Source organism: Simochromis diagramma, unplaced genomic scaffold, assembly GCF_900408965.1.
Source record: "Simochromis diagramma unplaced genomic scaffold, fSimDia1.1 OVJJ01000602.1, whole genome shotgun sequence".
In the NCBI taxonomy this organism is placed as follows: domain Eukaryota; kingdom Metazoa; phylum Chordata; class Actinopteri; order Cichliformes; family Cichlidae; genus Simochromis; species Simochromis diagramma.
This window is the reverse complement of record NW_024387040.1, coordinates 13,399,958-13,420,838: the sequence shown is the minus strand read 5'-3', so window position 1 is coordinate 13,420,838 and position 20,881 is coordinate 13,399,958. Positions and strand designations below refer to the sequence as shown.

The 20,881-nt window shown below is 37.8% G+C and overlaps 1 protein-coding gene across 1 annotated transcript in view; it reads left to right on the top strand.

Annotated features, from left to right (window-relative positions):
- The window catches only part of LOC120741296 (cadherin-12-like), a 100,197-nt gene that overhangs the window by 19,689 nt on the left and 59,627 nt on the right, over positions 1-20,881 (top strand). The window contains exon 2 of the mRNA XM_040044090.1: positions 13,070-13,480. Within this exon, the coding sequence (XP_039900024.1) occupies positions 13,235-13,480 (246 nt within the window). The 5' untranslated portion in view covers positions 13,070-13,234. The remainder of the gene's footprint in view (positions 1-13,069; positions 13,481-20,881) is intronic.

The window sequence follows — 20,881 nt, the reverse complement described above, 5'->3', positions numbered from 1 at the left end:
AAAAACCACATCTCAATTCTAGTGCACATGCTGTGCCAGAAGCATCATTCTGGTGGAAAAAGGGGCAGTTAAAATTTGCATTTAGATTACTATGGTAATAGAAAAAAACCACAGTGATGAATCTTGTTCTGAAAGAGAGACTAATGTGGTTGTATTTTGAATAAAATTGTAAAGTTAAATACTTGTGGTAAGCTGTATGAAAAGATGTACAATGTAATCCTCATAATTAATTCATCGGGGTTAAACAATAAAAGCCAAGCCAAACTTACTACCATAAGGAAAAGATGGCAGTGGTTTAATGGAGATGAGCCAAATCTTGTGTCACTACCATTGTTTATCAAGTGCGCTAAAGACTATGTGAACTTGATGCTTACTTTTGCCATGTGTACTTTATAAAATGGACTAATGGTAATGTAAAGCAGTAAAAGCTGAAGACGAGTCATTATTTCTTCAACGTGCATAATCTCCAAACATTGCATAAATAACTATATAATTGTAAAATAAAACTTAAAGACACGAGAAATTCAGTCATGAGATGAATTTGCCACACACCACACAAGTACTGATTTTCATATTCATGAGCACCACATTGTTTGTCAATAGTGCATACCAAAAGGGCTTAATTTGTTTTCAGTTCTCCCCCAGTCCTCCAATTGCAAAAGTGACGGCTCTGCAGCATCAGAGCCACTTAATTAAGCATCGCCGAGCACACACACACGCACTTTTTAGAGCTGTCTCAAATAATCAAATAATAAGGCATTCTTTGGGTGAGAATTCCCCCGATGACTGTAGTCATTACTGTGGAAGGGAAAATGTAAACAAAAGGCAGGAAACACAATTGAACACAAGTTGGAGGAAATTTATTCAGGGAACTTATTTTGTACTTACTTCTCAAGTTGAGAGAAGTTTATTTTGCAGCCCAGGATGGCAACAGGCCAACTGTTACTCCAGGCCGCCTGAATTATTAACTGCGTGTGACGAACAGAAGTTGGGACTTTTTAATTTCTGTCCAAGACTTACTTGTTGCACAGCAGATGTTTCAGTGAAGTGTCAGACGCCATTAGCATTCAGTTGACTGCAGAGGTGGAGATGTCAGTCAGATTAAAGATTCAGCATGTGACAATATGCACAAGCTTGCAATTCATACATTTGTAAGTACTTAAAAGTTTGACTTAGTATGGACTTTTTCCCCCCCACTTCAACCTCACACGCTTTTCTCACTGTGTGAGAAATATGATCCATCCCCTGCATCAACATGATGAGCATAAGAGAGACGCTGCGGTTGATGTGAAGACACTTATTAGGTAAAATGCTTTTGATCTGACTGTTGAATATAAGATGCAACATTAAAGCAGGCCTCCATAATAGCTATGCTTTTAAGTACATCACCACAATATCATGAAAAACAAAATAAACAGGGGGAGGGAGGGTGGGAAGAGGCGGAACTGCTCATAATATCAGCTCCAAAACTGTTGATTAGAATCTACAGAAACACCTTCAAAAATACCACAAAAGCGAGCAAAGGCTGGTTCGTTCTCTACTACCATCAAACGGGATTTCAGAAACTGTTTAGACTGATTTCTCTCTCTCTCTTTCTTTTTTTCCCTTTCTTTCTCTCCCTCTCTCTCTCTCGCTCATTTCTAATTTATTGCCATCTGCTCTGCTCGGGTGTAAATCTGAACGCAGGCTGACTTGCTCGCCCAAGCTTTATCTGTTAACATTTAGCAATGTCTAATTAAGCAAAAATGGGAAGTGCGTTGGCTGAAAAATGCTGCGGCCGGATAATGACAGTCATAACAGTTTGGGATACGTGTCTGTCACAGCAAGCAAATGCACTTATTAGATCAGGGTAATTAGAAGAAGACAACAGCTATAATAGGCAAAAGCTGTTCAGCTGTGATTAAAGAGGCCAACTTGCAGTACATCGCTTGCTTCGTTTTTAAGTTTCTGATGTGCAAATTGCTGATGAAGGTCACTAAAAAGGCAACATACTTCATTCACCGTACATACCTACTGACAAAGACAACAAATGCTTTAATTAAAACAAATGTTCTAATCTGATGAATGCAACAGTAATTAACTTTTCTGGCTTAGCTAGACAATACTCAGTAATCATCACTAAGTTGGCTAAATCAGGGCTTTAAGTTGGCGTATCCTGAAGTAGCCAAAGTTGAGCAACAGCAAAGATAAGCAGTGAGGAATTAAGCGCTAAAGCCGTAGTGCCCCTTAGGGCTTCAAATATTATTGCATTTGGATACTTAAATACATTAGAAAGAATACATATTTTGACGATTCTCTGCCTGTCCCACCAATCAAACGTGTGAAACCAAAGTAAAAACAACCATCTGGAAATAATTCAGCTGTCAGAATTCAATTTTATGAACAAAAATTATATTATGGCCAAGTGAACATAGCAAAAAGAACTTCTACTGGTTAGACATTCTTTTTACATGTTGCCAAACCAGTATTTAATTATAAGATGGGTGCCGTCTACAGGGGTAAAAAAAAAAAAAAAAAAAAAAGTCTATACATAGAATCCCTTATAATCCCTTAAAACTCCTCTCAGCTTACACGAGGAGTGAAATGTCCCAAGGTGGGTAATTCAAGTCAACAAAGAACTAAATAATGCTTAACAGACCAAAAGTAACACCTTTGCAATGCTAAATGGTTGTTCCTGAGTGTCATTAATGAGTTTATCCCATGACTGACTTTAATGTGCTGTATTTGCTGCCTCACTAAAAGATTTCCAATTTGTAAGGTAAATCTAGGAAGGGCTTCCTACTGCCTCACTGGAAGTTTAATGTTTAAGTGTATACTAGGACCGGACAGCTTGACCAAAAATGTTCTTATCGCTGTAGTTCTTGAAATTCGGATGGTTTCACAGTATAAAAATTGAATGTCACAATAAATATATAAATACAAGTAAAGAAACCAGAAATCGATAAATAATCTTCTCTTAAGCTCTATCAATTCAATTATTTTCCAAAATGCTTGCAATGTTGAACAGCATTACTTTGGTACTGTTAATTGTTGTCTCATGTAAAAAATGTATATCATGCATGGAATTACAATTAGTATAGAGGTAATAGAGTAATCTAGTAATTTAGTAAAACTACACAATCCCCTGTTAATGCTGATAAGAATGTGTTCGGATGGTGGATTTCTTGCATCTAACAGTCCTTTGGGCTTTGGGCCTCAAAAGGTAAAATCCATACAGTTGACTCAAACAGCTGGATGAATTTATTTTATACTTTAATGCCAGCTGACTGTACTGTTAATCTTTCAACAGAAACTCTTGTGTGTAGTGAGACTATAGGAGATCAATGCACACCTGCAATGCAGTTTCTGGAAGCAGAAACAGAAAATAATGGCATTATTTGACACCCGCATGTACTCTGCTTCTTGGCATTTCAGTTAGCATTCTATATCTGGCATAAATCATTTTTTTGAAGTTCATAAAATGATGTTTTAGACATTTTTTTTTTTTTAATCCTCAATTAACTTTAAACTTTTCTAGCACAGAAATTAAAATCTGCCTTTCTGCAAACGCATTTACATTAAATTACCAGTGTTCTTCATGATGATTATGGGGTTTTTCTTCTTTTCATGAGTTTTGATTACATATGGTTTTCTGCAACTCGAAACTTAATTTTCTTCTCTCATCTTAAAGAGAACCGGTACTTGGCCACTTCCCTGCTGCTATCAGTCTTGTTATCATCTGACTTGCCTTCTCTAACCTTGTCTGTCAATAGTTGGTGCTGCCTTCAGAAGAATTTAATGGCACACACTTTAAGGCAGCAAAAGAGTTCAAAATTCGGCCTTCGACCATTTCTTTCCATAGCTCAAAATGAAGCAGCAGGGGCTGAAGCACTATCTGAGCTTCTACAGCGTACACTACAGTAGGGAGGTAAAGCAAGATTCCTCCTACTGCCAATTTGGCTTCTGGGTCTGTGCTCAAGCTGAGCACTGACAGGTCTTCACAGTCACACCTTTTATTTTAATGTACATTCATTGAGTTCAGATCAGAGAACAGCAGTAGCTTTGACTAAAACAGCATGAACCAGGAATCACTTTTGAGCTGTTCCACCTTTAGGGCCAGTTTTTCCCTTTTCTGTATGTGTGCAGCATGTCACAGATTATCCATAGCATCTAAACTTTAGAAAGAAAATACAGAATTCCGATCCTGGGTGCCTGTCTGAAGTTTTATACATTTTTCCTTTTTAATCATAACCTTTCATTTGAGCGATATCTGTTGCATCATAGATTTTGTTGGCAGGGGATCCAGACATGTTCACGCTGGGGAGAGCTGAGTCAGTGTGGAGCTTTTTTTTTTTTTTTTATTGCCTCAGGCCAGTTTTGTCTCTACAGCTAAGCCTTCCATATCTTCAGGGGGGAAAAGTTCAGTTTCTAACAGAGAGGCAACCTTCGTTCAGTAGGACACATAGCTAATTTATTTTTCATAATAACTGGATTATATTCAAGGTGTTATACTGTCTCACAGAGTACTCAGTGGCATGAAGAGTTCCTAAATGAACAAAACTAAACTTGTGAAAAGATGTCTTAGTTTGTAATCTAGTCTACCTTTCTTAAATGACAATACAACGGAAAGATATGGAAACCGACGTAATCAAGGATTCCAAAAACACCCCAGCAAGCACATCGTCAGTTTTTCCCCTTATCTGTCTCTGAACTGATAAGGAGGTGACAGATTTATGACTGGAATAATCTCCAAAGTATCAGGTATCCACAGCTTTGGACACATTTTAGCATAAATCTTTAGCTTTTGGTTGTCGTGCACTTGGTATGGTTAATTTGTAATCGACACCACAATATCCCAAATATGCATTCACCAGTGCACATCCATTACTGAATTATGAGCACTGCTGCTGAAATTTCATGGTTCATCAATATCCACAATGGATGGTAATCAACACAAATTGTAGTTTCTACATTGCAAGCAGCTAACTGGGATCAGTATGAAACAAAGAGGACCAGATAGCCACAAACAATTGCATGTATAACTTAACCACTGCTTACCATAGATGGCTCATCAGGTGTTACACAGACAGCTGGAGTCAAAAGTTCATGGAGAATTTTTATTCCCAGATACAAAATTGGACCTAGACTAGTGCAACAGTGTCCTGCACAAAGTGTATTCACTACAGAGCTCCATCAAGTCTCAAACTCCACAAGGCAGACATAAATCATCCTAAAGATTCAAATTTTGTTTTAAGCTACTCCTCAGCTAGTGTGTGTGTGTGTTGGTCCAGTCTTGCACTTTAATGGTCATCGGATCAATAGCTTCACTACTTAAAAGAAATATAAGAAAATCTGCTCCTAAATATATTTCTGGAAGTCATTTTCTTTTGGCATAAACACAATCATCCATTGAATTGTGATTATTTCTTAGAGACAGAGGCCCATACAGAGGTACTGTCACAGAATGCATGCAGTTTAAAATGAGAAACTCTGAGGACCACTGCTGCAGTCATGCTTCTGAAACACAGACTTCTACTCTACATCAAGATAGTGACTTTCTACCCGTTTACTCTAAATAAATCCTCTAAGATACCCCAGTTATGTTATAAAAAAAAAAAGAAAAAAAAATGTAAAAAGCTAAATGATACCAAATGCCACAAGACAGAGTTGGGAATCCCTCATTAAGTGCTGTTTTCAAGCAGCTCAAATTCACAAGGTCAAAAACTTGTTGTTGTCTGGCATCCCTGAGAACTGTCTGCCTGAATGACGACAGTTGCCTGTGTACCACTGGTGCACCATGGCTGCCTTGGGGCAACAGGGATGTTTCATTTCATCTTAGTAGCTGCTTGTCTTTCACTGCTCCAGAATAAGATCAGGCATGTCTCCTGACTCTGAATATTTGTATCTGTCAAAACCTCAGATGTCAAAAAAGTGATAAAAGATAGCTGAGGACTGGTTTATCAGGATATAGGGGAAATATATTTGTTACTGTGATTCTTTGATGTACCTGGGTATTAAAAGTCTGAGTAAAAATATACATATATATTTATGTATTAAGTCAAAATATATTAAGTGTAATCAAAAATAGTTTGAGTATTTGGCATTTTTTATTTTTTATTTTTTGTACACCAACACGTTAAATTTTAAATCAGACAGACAATCGAGGTGTGACTGAAGTGAAGTCTTTCGACTCTAATTCAACTGTTTAACAAAGGCAATGTGAGAACTGACACTTTGTGTCAAAGTGAAGTGACGGGGTGACAGACATCAAATCAAAGGCGCAAAATAAGCTGTTCTTGCATTTCATGCCTGTCTTGTTTGACTTTATTATAAAACTCTGCTTTTTGGCAATCAATTGTCAGTTTTTCCATTATAAAAACACCGCATGTTGCCAAATCCATGCACACCTAGATCAATATTCCAAGTCCTTTCAAAGTAGCAATCTGCTGACTCCTCGTCTGATCAGATACTACTACTAATTGTGTATCAGACACACTGAAATACCAGCCTTTTATTTCGTTGGAACACCTTTTACTTCCCAAACTAATTCATCCAAATAGTGAAGGCCCTTGTTCCAAACTATTAAGGTGATGAGCTTAAATTATTGATATGACTAAACATTTTAGTGGGTGAATTCATCTCTTGAAGTTGATATAAATTGAAATGCTGGAGGAGAGAAGACGTCTCACTCTCTTGGTTGTACAATAGTCTTAGAGTAGAGCATCTCAGACACCAGCTTGCAAAGTTACAATAATTTGACAAGACATCAAAGTTAATTACATAAGAAGATTTTAAAATAATTACCTGAAGCATCTACAACCTTATTTTTCCCTTTCAAAGGGAAGACTGACAGAAATCGGTGCACACAAAGCAATACTTAGCTACCGGCGTGCAAATGACAAAGAGTCAAGGTGGACAATGTGGTACAGTACAAAATGTGTCATTTCAGGCTGTTGAACTCCCTGTCCTTGTTGTGATACATAAACAATGAGATGTTTAGATATGTGAAGCAAGGAAAGCAGTAAAAGTATACTTCCTAAGCAGCTTCTCTGGACTATCAAAACCCCTGCAAAGTCTCTTTGTAGTGATGACTTTCTGGTTTTGTCGATGTAGCACTTTAACAAACATCAAAGCACATTCATCACAGAAATAGTCTTGGCAACAAGCATAGTTGCCATTTGTCACTATTAAAAGAATGTGTTTTCGGCTACTGTCTAGTATAGTTGTAATAAACTCAAAGGATTGAGTTCTTCTTCAACAGTCCAATTTAACAGTTTAGTTTAAAAATGCATACTGGCATTTAACAGTAGTATCACCTCTTTTAAATCAATGGGGTTATTTGCTGCTGAATCTATTTGTTGGCAAGGTAGTTTTTTGAATGCTTTTACAGTTGTTGACACCCAAAGAAGACACATATTGAGGGTGCATGCAAACTGGAGAAACACTTCCCTACAAGACTAAAGTGTAAGTGCCAAACTTTTGTGAAAACTTTTCAATACGTTTTATGATTGGAAGAAAAATATGTACGCAACCTTTTTGAAGAACTCAAACTTTGATGGATGTGGACATGAATTTATTGCAGACAGAATGCCACGGGCTACCTATGGGAAAATAAAATTCATCATATTCCTGTTATGCCCACAGTATTTCATATCGACAACAAAATTTAACATTTTTCCAGGAGTAACACGCTTTAAAGTAAAGAAGATGACTTATCACATAATAATAATAATAATAATAATAATAATAATAATAATGTTTTCATTGTTCAGGGAACAACATTTCGTGCTGCTTGTACATTTGTGTTATAGACCTTACATGCTGACGCCCTCCAATGAATGAAAGTGAAGAATGTTTCCATTTCCAACATTAGCTGTGTTATTTTACACATGAATAAAGGACTGTATTTTAGGACAAGCCAACTGCATGGTAAATAAGTACATTTATCTGAGTAACTAACTGAGCCCTTTTGTTCACTATTCATTACTTAGGTTGTGCTATAACCTACGCATGAGGTGTTCCTCGATAATTTACCTTGACTGGCCAGCTGTGTTGTTACTCCCATTTTCATTACATTGCTTCCACCTACACCTCTCTCCTCCCACTCTTTCCCTCAAGGGTTTCAATGATATTACTGTCTTCTTCTGCCTTAGCTCTACAAAAAAGGATTCTTCCAGTTATTTCCCTGACACTTTTTTCCCCCTCACATGTCCTCAGCTTTAGTGCAAATATTTCCTCCTCAGTCAGAGCTGTACTTGACATGAGGTTTCTGCCTTGAACACTGTAGTGATAGAACTGTGACAAGTCCTTTCCTATTAAAACTTGGAAACAAAACTCCTTGTATGTTACAGATTCTTTAATGCAGCGGGCCCCAACCCCCGGGCGTCGGACCGGTACCGGTCCGTGAGTCGTTTGGTACCGGGCCGCGAGAGTTGAGGCTCAGGTGTGAAATGTGTGGTTTTCAGGGTTTTTAAATCGGTTTTCAGCGTTATTTTGTTATCGTTTTTATCGTTAACTCAGTTTTCCTGGGTCTTTTCACGTGCGTTATGAATAACTCGTCTATTTTTCGGTACCGGTACTAGTTTTATTTTGTTGTATTTTTCCGCGACACCTTAAAGGCTGGTCCGTGAAAATATTGTCGGGCATAAACCGGTCCGTGGCACAAAAAAGGTTGGAGACCACTGCTTTAATACAGATACACATATAGATCCTAATACCATTATATCTTTTAATATCGCCAGCTGATAGTTTGTCAAATATAAACACAGACAGAGGGAGACTAATTCTTATCTAGATGTACATGCAGGTGCTCTCAGGGAATTGAGTGAAAAGCCTAACAATAATGCAGAAGTGAGTGAGTCAGCACTATGTGGAAACACCTATATTCAAAGGACAAATTATCCCTCATGAAACAGCATTTAAAAAAGGTTATTCTTGGTACACACTGAGGAATTAAAAGACCTAAGGAATGTGAATCAGGTTCATAAAAAAATGTCAGTATAACATTCTCAAACAATATATGAATAAGTAAAACAAACTGACAGCAAATTACTTGAATATAACTCTTGAGATTATTAGAACAGCCATGTCCGGTCTAAAAGGAAGACCAGACATGGCATTTAACATAAAATCTAAATATTGTCCAATGTCCAGTATTTACAAAAGGATTTTCAGTTCTGTTTAGAAAGTTACCCTTAACACAACAGTTAAAGAGGGGAAAAAATGTTTACTTGTTTTAGTTTGCTTGAGTCCCCACAAGAGAAATCTTTGGTGAAAGCCTGGGAGCTTTGCAGAGCTACAGGAAGCCAGTCTAGAATATGTTGAGACCAGAGTTCGATAAGCTTTCTGAGAAGCCCTTGCACCCCCGTTGCCAAGAATGATTCATTACTCCTATGCACAGAATTCAATTTGTAAAGTATAAATTGTAGCACTAGGGATAAGGACCCAGGTCATTCCTGGACTGGCAGAACATGTGTCCATCACAGTCTGTGACCTCCTATCCATAAACTCAAAATCACTCTTTTAAATGCAAAAGTCATTATGAAGATTTACGAAAAAAGAAGCCATGCGACAATAAATTATGTATTACATTCTTGCATTGTTCTGCTTAGGCTGCACTACTTGATGCTTCTGTCTACAGTGAAATGTGCATGCTGTTGCTCTATAATCAGTGGAATATTTATTCATCTCTGTATAAGTCGATAACCTCGTGTAGATGATCATCAACATTTACACAAGGTTAGTGAAATCTCATTTGGTAGTTGTACATTCGGGAAATCTAAATGCTGCTGTTAGGGTTGGACAGGATGGCAAAACCTCTCACACAGGTACGTCTGAGGAAAATAACAACATGCAGTACTAAACTATAAAAATGTAAAATTATAATATTGTAGTATTACTTGTTATTTGCAGAGTCACATGGAGATTACTGTGCCCGACAAAAAAAGATATTGGAGAAAATAACAATGTAGAGTGTAAGAAAAGATGTGCTTTGTGCAGATGCTTTATAGCAGTTGTGTTACTGGTTAAGCCTTCCTCTTTCATAAGGTGGCCTTGTGTGCTACCTGTGTGTATCGTACACAGGTAGCACTCTATTTAAAATATGAAATCAAGATCAATTCCTTTGTATATCAAACGTAGCTAAATCCCTAACCTTATTATTCCAAGTACAAATTTTCTGCTGGTCGCCACTGCAAGACGCTGCAGTTTTTAAAGAAGGACGAAAACAAATATCTCTGCCCACTTGTCTACCAAGACATTAATGTGTTTGCAAAACAACAACTTGATCCAGATGACTCATTTCTCCCCCCTTTTCCAAAAGTCAATGCCTACTTATTCGTTTGTCATGTTTATAGCAGCCTTGACGACTAATAACTTTCTGTGGGAGTTTCTTGTGGGTGGTAATCTGCACCAGCAGATCGGCCAGCCATATGTTGTTTGATTATTGAAGGTGATGTGCGAGAACACTGTCAGCCTACTGCGTTGTGTTATCTGAAGTAGACACCTGGGTCAAGGCTCACAACCGAAGCCAGACATATGCTAATTAACTTATCTCATAAAATATGCATCGAGCCCTCCCAGGACCGTACAGTGGCAGAGGATCGTGATTTTCCAGGAATTATGGGAACAGTCATTTTCCATTATGTCGATGTTAAATGAGGAGTGACCTGCGGGAGAGGCATGTCTGACCCATGTCAAGACAGTTCCTGCCAATTTTGCAGAGAACTTTGCAGATCAGTTTTGACTTTTAAGATACTGTCGTGACAGAGAGAATAAATGGATCCAGTTGCACCGCATAACCTTGTTGAAGTAATCTTCTTCTGAAGCCGATGTTCCAAGTCAGTATAATTAATCAAAGACAATGATGTCAATGAGGGCTCCAGTTATGAAATTAGAGGCACGCTGTCTTCCATTACTGTACAGCTTATAAGTGCATTAGGAGGGAAAGAGGAATAATAAACCAGGTGTGGAAACCATTAGCTCCATTCTTCATTCCAACCATTTGTGGTTGCCTTCTCTTGTTTTCAGCACAATTAAGTGTCTTGTAACAAGGCCAGAGTTGAATGCGTGAGTGTTGATATGGTAGTCAAGATTGTAAACAAGGTGTGAACAGCAACACTCGGTACAACAGTCATTTGCTCAATAATGAATGAGCTTAACAAATTAGGCTCCTTGGGTAATATTTCATTCTCTTCTGTGCAATGGACTAATGAGTGATTGTTCAATTACAATACCATTTCAGTCCTTTTATTAATAATAATTTTAAAAAAAGACTCACCTGACATCCATAATTGCAAGTAAATTCGTTTGAAACTGTATATTTTTTATGTCTGTCTATACGCAGACAAAAATGGGGTTTCTAAATTATGTACTTTAGCAATCCTGTTTCTCTCTATAATCTCTAGACACACACAAACGGTCATGTTTTTGTGTTCCATTCTCATTTGTTTATTTAAGACTGGTGGATATGTGTGTTAGATCAACACTAAAGTATACCACAGGGGCTGAGCGGTCAGAAAAACTATTAAAAATGCGCTGTGGAGTCGTTTCAATATTATCTAAAATCTGCATGCCATATTTCTGCAAATACTGCAGGGCCGTTATTTACCTGAACTGCAACAAGAAAGGTTTCATTTGAAGCTGGCTTGAATTAGAGGCAGGCTTTTATTTCTAGTTTCCTCTGTTTAATCAATACAAGTGTCCATGTATCAGCATTAAGTCTCGTTACGCACCAGTTTGCCCCGTTAAAGTCACCAACACGTGGTAACTTACTTTTGGGAGAGAGAGAGGGTGTGTGATCAGCGAGGTACTTTATATTAATGATTTCATTTCAAAATAATTCTCCAATGCACCAATGTACAGGTCAAAACAATTTGTAATACTTCAAGATGTTTACTGTACTGAAAAAAAGTCTAAGACTTCTCTAAGAAAGGCAGGCAAAATTAGGTGCATTTTCATTAACATAATTTATGAACATAAATATTTAAGCAACTTAAATCCTTATGTTTACCAAGCAGTTTAGGTTTGTTCATACTTTACATCTGGCGCTATAGCACAAGTAAGACCACAACACAACCATTATTGTTTTAACCGTTTTTACATTCTTCCTTCACTCATTGATGCAAAATCCGATCAAATGAACTTCTAATGAGTTTTATGCAAACAAAACCTCTTGGATATACTGTAAGTTCTAATGAAATCTAACATATGTCTTTGAGTGGTAATATATATAATGAATATCTTCTGCATGAGGTGCCACTTTTGTACAATACATGTCTGTCAAATGACACGCTACAGCAATAGGTTCAATCTCCTGTGGCCACTAGTTGTCAAAATGCACTCCACATAAGAGCGATGTCTGAAAGAAAGCAACGTATCCTAAAGAAATCACTGAGAGCATGTTGACATTTTACACAATACACATGTCAATTTGATATATGAACTGCCAATGTATCACATTTTATTTTCAGATGGCTGCGTGCAACGTTTGTCAGGTTTTTTTTTTCAGTAAAGAGTTCAACTTTCAAGTTTCAGTGGGTTTCCTACTAAGACAAGGTTTGTGAGGCAAAACATAAAGCTAATCAGCAACCTCTCATTAAAGCGTCACTAAATAATACATAACTTTGAACTTCTGTGGGAAATCATGGCAGTGACAGGTCCACAGCACAGTGGCACACAGTGGTTTGACAGCAAGAATAAAGTCTCAGTTTTCACTAAAGAGATGAGTAGTCTAGATAATTAGTGCATGCATCAATAAGAACCGTCTGGTGTAGAGGTAATCTATCACCAGGCAAATAATTACAACAATTATTTTTATGCTTGAGAATCAAAGTAGTCTCATTTATCACTGTGCAGTTAAAAAGTAAAGCATGGAGGTTGGGGGAAGAATAAAGGCTATGCTGTACTATCGATTCACTGACATTTATGAATAGCAGGATAACAGCACTTCATATCAACCTGTGATAATCACAAGTGCTGTAAGACATTCCTGGACTGTCTCTAATCAGAATTAGCTGTATCATTACAGTTTGGTGCAGGTGTGGAGGATAAGGACGTCTTTTCGACTAAACATTTGTTTTCTTTCCTTCAGGTGATGAGCTCCACAACTCTCTAAGAGGGATCCTTACAGACCCGGGAGAGCTGCAGAGTCTCACAACTCACCCATTTTCCATACACGCCATCGCAGATTGTTTCACTGTGGCTCAGTTCTCGTCACTGGACTTTAACTTGGGGACCTGAACCGCACAGATCGCCAATGCTAACAAGGAACTGCCTGCTGCTGTTCCTGTGGATTCTTGTCGACGAGGGTTCGGTCTCTTATTTACGTCCGCCTTTACCACCATTGGGACGGAGCAGGACGGGAAGGGAGCACACCAGGAGCTTGGTGGGCCCAATGAGGAATGGGGCAGCTGGATTTCAGCGGGTCAAAAGGGGCTGGGTGTGGAACCAGTTCTTTGTACTGGAGGAGTACATGGGGTCAGATCCGCAGTACGTGGGCAAGGTAAAAAACTTTTTTTTTTTTTTCCACTGTTATTTATGGTGCAGCAGAAGTCATAAATCACATAGTAAGGAGCCTAGGAGAAATTGAATTGGGAGTAAATGGAGGGAGCGATAGAACATGAGGAAGATAAAATGGGAGGAAGGGAACAGAAAAAAAACCTTCTAGTTTAGAGTAACTATAAAACTACCCTAAAACTACCAGTATTTTAGATGGGAAATATTTTATTCCTTGAGGTTATAATTAATTATTGACTATTTTAATACCATGTACTTATACAAGTAACAGCAAATACTAGAAGTTGCCTATTTTCATTCATCCCCAAGAACTTTACCTCTTTAATCTAATAATGCTCCTAAGGCTTGTAAATCTGCTCCTATTTCTTAGTGTTTTATGATGTGACCAGCATCACGCAAGAAAAAATCCAGACCTAATAATGGAGCTGTGCCACAAGATTTCCACGTTAGACCAGCCACACATGACACTGAAGTGGTGAAAGGTTTGATGGTGTGGTAGAAATAAATTTAAATTACAGTCCTTGTAAAGCTGTCAGAACATCATAGTTATGAGCCACGGAAGATGCTGACAGCAATAAAAAGACAGCAGAGACCCAACAGCCTGATCCGAAACCAGACGGAGATATATACACATACATCCCATCAAACTCACATCTTTTTGTGTCACCTCAAACCTTGGCCGTCCCCGCTTTTTAGCACAGGATTTCTTATTCACTGTTCTGGCTTAAGACATTCGTAAGCAAACTCTGTGGGGGTTTAAGGCTAAAGTTGTAATTTGGCACTCCAAGCTTACATAGGATAATAGTAAGACTGACTTATCTGCCTCAGTGCCACTGCAATCAGCCCTGACAAGCTACGCTGTTTGTGGAAGTCTCTGAGGCTAAAGCAGGGCCAGGGAAGCAGCTGTCTACTGCACTCCTAAATCACTTAATCCTGGGCGGCTGCTCTTCTTCAAAATAATTGACTGATTCTTCAACATATGAAAAGCATTTGGAGATCCTCGGACCTTTGTCGGGAAAATCTTAAGGGAGAGGATTTCCCTTTGAATCTTAACCTTTTTATTGTACACTGTTAAATGGCACGGGGAACGCTGGAGTGGGTTACCATTTACACACACTCCTGTGATATCATATTGAACGGTAATGTGAGAAATGTTCAAACAGAGAGCATACTAAGAGATAAAGATGTAGGTGAAAGGGTTCAAGGACCTTAGGAAGCAGCTTTGTTTACAGGGCACATTAATGGACTATAATTGACCGTAAGTCTGCAATGAATGCGTGTTCTATATTACATCAATATCTAATGTGGTAATGTTTTCACTTTAGAGTGTACTCATGATTTCCAGCCAGTGACCTGCAGTGAATTGGAGCTCAAGACACTTTTGTTTTATCCTCTGTGGCAGAAGTGTCCTTCTGGACCAATTGAAGTAGTAATTATCTGACAACAGCCTCTAAAGAGAGGCAACAGAACCCAAGAGGAAAAAGTTTAGTGAAGCAGCTGAAGCAGTTTGGGGTATTTTTTTTTAACACATGCTAAGTAATATAGAAAGCACAAGTAGTGTACCATGTGACTAGTTTATCCAAATGCACACCTATAGCTCAAAAAGGGTATTTTAATGAGACATGGTTTGTGAGTATGTTACCCGGCATTTATTTAGGTGTATAACATACACAGTGCTGTTATTATTCATTACTTTTTGTGTTTTTATTATTATTTTTGTTGTTTTGCCTTTATTCGATAGCTGCAGCAGAGATATATGGGAAATGTGGGGAAAGCAAAGAGGAGAATGGAACATGAAAAGGAACCAGGAACTGAACTGAATTCTGAATACAGCAATCACTATACTTTAGGAGGTGATTGTTAAAAATGCTGTCATAAGAGATTTATCAACAATGGACTAATGGGGGGGATCCCAGTTTTGTGGTCACTGAAGTATTCATTTCTGAGATTATGAGGTCCACTTGTATGCACAAGTGTATGTATGAAGCCTGAAGCTCTTCTCTGTACATAGCAAGGCAGATTTCAGAATTTTACATGCCGCACCCCAATTTATCAAGGAGATGATTAATGCAGACAATTAATCTTTCCTTTTTAAGTTTAAATGGCACGATCTGACTGTAGGAACAGCGCTCACAGAGGAAGCCCAGAAAAAGGTACTTCTGACAGCAGGAGGAGAACGACTTGCATCCATGCATGTGTGAGACGAATGACAAACACTAATAAATCCTGACCCTGTTAGCAATAATCAAAATCTATTTCCAGAGCATTAAATGCATCACTGCCAACTGTAATTTTGACAGCCAAATCACTACTAATTAGTGCTGGCCAATAAATAGAAAAAACAAAACAAAACACGAGTCACATTACAAACAAGGTGTATTTCTGCCAGTTGTTCTGACAGCACAGAATGCAGACACGTATCGGACGAGGAATGGGGACATTGCCAGTACTGGTGTTATGGATCAGTAAGTTTGCCTATTAACTAGTGCCTTTGCCTGAACACACCAGCTGTTTGTGGAGAAGGAAGATGTTAAAGCACAGCGGGATAACATTTAGTTGTGCTTACATCTGCCTTGCTGTACGTCAAATTGTCAGAACACGCTCACCTCAGTTTTAGACTTCACCAAAACAATATCAGCGCCAATGCAATCAGCACAAACATAACTGGATAACATGCAATTCTACCTGGTTTTACTGCTTGACTATTCCCACTAAAATAACTCATGTTTCAAAGCATCTGACAGACATAAATAACCAAATCATTTTGTGTATCTCAGAATATCCTGCTTCTTCTATTATATTGGTAAATGTATTTATTTTTCCTAGTTGCAAATCCATTTAATAATGATGCAACAAACCTAATTGGGCATTTCTGTACTTCTACCTGGGGCAGCATGTGCATGGTGATTAGTATCGTTACTTTACAGGAAGAAGGTCCTGACATCTGGCCTGGCCCTTTCTGTGTGGAGTTCAGATGTTTGCAAGGTTCTCTCTGGGTACTCTGGCTTCTGCCCGTAGTCCAGTTATTGGGTTTAGGTGGTTCTAAATATGCCATGGGTGTGTATGTGACTGTAAGTGTCTTCCTCCATGTGTTAGCTGTGACAGACTGGCGATCTGTGGTAGCTGGGATGGGCTCCACCCATGACTCGGATAAGCAGAAGAAGATGGATGGATACAGTTACCTGATATAACTGATATAAAACGATGATTCACTGGTCCAGCTTTAGTTTGCTTGATTTAATTTACCTTAGGCCTGTCTTAGTGGCTTACATAAGGTTTAGCTAGAGTAACTGAAGGTCTTTTAAACATGATATAATACTAAAAATAAATAACAAGGTTCTGGGTGACAGACTTATGTAGATTTGTGAGACTAGGTTGTCTGTAAAGGGCAGAAGAAAAACACATGAAAAAAAAAAAAAAAAAAAAAAAAAAAAAACATCAAATGCTGCCTGATCTATTTTGGATTAATGAGTGCAAGCAAAGCAACATTTCTTTTCTTCTGCACCACAAGCAGAAAGATATGCCATGTCTGCATTTTCACTTGTTCTGTTATTATCAGATGAGTACAAAATAAAGAAAATGAATCTACACTCCGGCTTATATACCGTTTAATATATGCCATCTAAATTAAAAATACAAACTGTATAACTGTGTGTGACAAAAAAGAACCACAGAGCTACAATATTCACACTGTTTTTATACACATCATATATCTTAATATTTAGATAGTGTTGGAGTGTATAAAATCCTAACAGCTACATGCTCGGGAACTTAAGGTAGGAGACACTAAACGTGAGAGGAATGTTAGAAACGCTACAGTCACAACTGCAGGTTCACCTCCACTACTTACTTAATTACCCCAATTTCTCCCAGAGGTGTAAGTAAGGTCACAGGATTCAGCAAGGTCTTTAGCACTACTACTACTAGTCCCAACTGCTTGTATTAACAAATGCTCTGAGTTCTTGCATTTTTTTTTTTTTTTTACTGTTCTGCATACAATCACAATGCTTTATGGACTTTTTTCTATTAAAGATGCACTTAGAGTGAATCACATTTACATTTGAAAAAGTAAAAAAAGGGCATGTTAATACCAGATTTGATTTGTAGTGTAAATAAAGGAAACATAGTCTGCCAAGGATATTATAAAGGTTTTAAACCACATTAACATGTCATGCTCGTTGTTCACTTTTATGGTGAGGTTGTTCTCAGCAATGTGAAGAAACAAGCTTTAATGCCATAAACAATAAACATAAAAGTAAAACAAATATATTTTCACCATCTTTCTCTGCTGTTTATAACGATAGCACATAAAGTATTGTGTCAGCGTTTGTTTGTACAGCATTGTTTCTTTGCTGTTCTATTAGTATTTTCACAGCACTTTTCATTCACTGAATGGTTAGGCACCTAAATTTAAATGAAGTTTTCCACAGTGTAATTGTCTACTAATGAGACTGCATCATCAATGTGGTTTCATTCCCTCAAATTTAAAGTAAAACGCTGCACCGACAATACGTTTGCAGAGACAGTTACTGAAAGTTGCACCAGCAGGTAGAGCTTGTCACTAACAGAGGGACAGTTACAACACCAGCTGTGGTGGCCACGTCATCTTCTTGCTGACAACTTGATATAGCTGCTGTGGAATGTTTGGCACACATTGCAAATGTTTTCTTAAATCTGATGCGTTGGCTGTTTCGATGTTTCGAAACTCGTGTACATTCAGTATCAGTCCGGTGCAATTAAAACATGAGCTGGAGGGGAACTTCATGTGCTGACCCAATGTAGCAAATAGTAAATTAATTGATTAATCTCTATCGCTAAACTATAACCAATACAAAGGCATGATCACTAATAAACGCAACGCTAAATGTGCATTTGCATAGTGATAAATTTACTGCTAATGTCAATAAGCTGCACCCCTTTCAATGCAACCATCAATAAAATCCTAACGACACCTAACCATGCACTTAACTCAAGAATATACGTGAAGAAATTTTTAAGACTCATGTTGACAACATCATTATTGCAGTTTAGCAACGAAGCCCGGAGGGCTCGTGGGGGTTAATATAACAACCCTCTGTACCCTCAATAAGATAATGCTGAGGCCTTTCGTGTGCCAAGCAGTGATTATCTGACGTGTAAAAAAAAAAAAAAAACTATTAACAGCGTGGCTGCATATCAAGTCAAACTGCTTCCTCTCACTCTCGATTAAATTCTCCAATGAGTTCGGGAGCTATTTTCGAGATTTTTCCTCTGACATCATGTCACTCTCTGTTTAAACTTGATGGCTATGGATGTTGGAAGCAATTCCCTAAGATTTTTAATAATATGGACACTCAGAACACACTTAAACAGCACTTGTCTTTTGAATGACAACACTATCTTAATACTTAACAGTAGAGATGTAATCAAAACCCAATATATCTCTTATTTTTGCCAACCAGACTGCTGGGATTTTTGTAACTTGATGCTCCAATTTTATATAAAGTCATGCATATTGTGAGTACTTTATATTGCATTGCATATGGATGCTCAAGACAATATGTTTATATACAGTTAGAGGAAGGTAAAGAGAGATTATTACACTGATACTAAATTAAAAACTTTGTTTTCAGTTTTTTCAGTGCAACATTATCTAAGAATTGTAACTGAGTACTGGCCCCAGATAAGAAATGTTTTCATGTTATCAAATCCATCTGAACTGTACGCCTGAATTGGGTTTTTTTTTTTTTTGCTGTTGTTGTTTTTTTAAATCAATCAGTGCACTGTAAATTGACAGTATAAAGCTTGTGACAGTGGATGCTTTTGCAAACTTGATTCACATGCATGATATATATTTATTTGTTTTTTACCATGTATTCATTCTAAGAGATAATTAATCAGTTGTACTGAAGATGAAAAAAAATAGACATGATAGGGAATCCACTATTTTCTCTTTATGCAAGTCATGAGAAAATGACAACAATGGAATGTGTTGCCAATGACAGTCTCAAAAGATACTCAACAAATTATACACTTGGCAAGAAAAAGCAGACAGGGAATTGCTTTCATTAAAAAATAAAATAAAATTTAAAAAACGCAGCAACACGGTGGCACAAAGCAATTATTTAACCCGTAACGGCACTGAAGGTTAAAGAGAAAGCCAATCAATTTAAAGAGTCACATTTACAACCTATACAAGGAAAGAAAAAATATATGCAGTGTATGCAAAGACATGCAGGACATGCCCCAATGCCCTGCTTTTCACACTTGCAGACAAAAGGTCACTTATTTACATATAAGTCAATAAGCCTCTTTTTCTAGAAAGGGCAGAGCTGTTTCTCCCACAACTTGTTTGTTTCCTGCCTGACAAGGAATGACCATCCTTCTTTTTATTGATGGCTCTTCCTCCCAGTACCACCCCACACCTGGCTGAGATTTATTACTGATGTGAAGCCTGCAATTTAATCTTTCAATGAGGACCTATAAGAAGGACATAAAAACCTTTTCAGCAAGACTTATGCACCAGGCTCAACAAAGAGAGCGATTCCATCAGCTGACCATATGAAATTTACAAGCCTTACTCTGCGATAGTATGTTCCACACTGTTAAATACAGTTTGTTTTAAATGCTATGGAATTAAGCTGTAAAGCTAAAACCTGAAGACGGCCATATAAAAGCAGCAAACCTGTTTACATCATTTGATGATGACAGCCACTGCTGTAAAATACTTGGGATAAAATACTTTGATTGACTACAAGGCAAGCGAGCGGATAATTAACTTCAACTCCAAAACTCTCAGCCTTCATAACACTGTTTTGCATGAAGCTATGAAGACTGGTAGCCAGTGATCAACAGCTAAGGAAAGCTACAATTTGAAGAGTCTTTCAAGAATCCTGTTGAATTGTGCATGACTTCTATGCAGTATGTCCAACTTGCACATATGCTCCCTACCCGTCTCTGAATTCACCTCTGAATTCAAGTTTGCCACCTTTTTAAATTCACTGTCACATTCTGCATAATTTGAAAGGATTGCTCTCCTGAAGAGTATGCATGGAGTGTGTCGGTGAGTCAGCTGCTCGTTACAACATATTAAGAGGTTGAGAGCATTTACAATTGTAATGTACGTTAGTGATGAATGCTGCGGGATTTCTGAAAAGAACAGCTGAAATAAAAGCTAATGATGCCATTCATCTGTCCTGCCAAAGTAATATATATTTCACATATTTTGTCCTCATGGGTAATGGGCTTTTTCCCCTGAATTGCTTGGGCCATATATCCAAATGGTGCACTAATGCCCCAATCAGTATCACTTTATACCATAGTCCACTTTTTCTATGTTTACAATGACACTGATGGGCAGTATTGTTGGCACTGTAGGCAGAAAATCGCATTGTGCATGTCATATCAC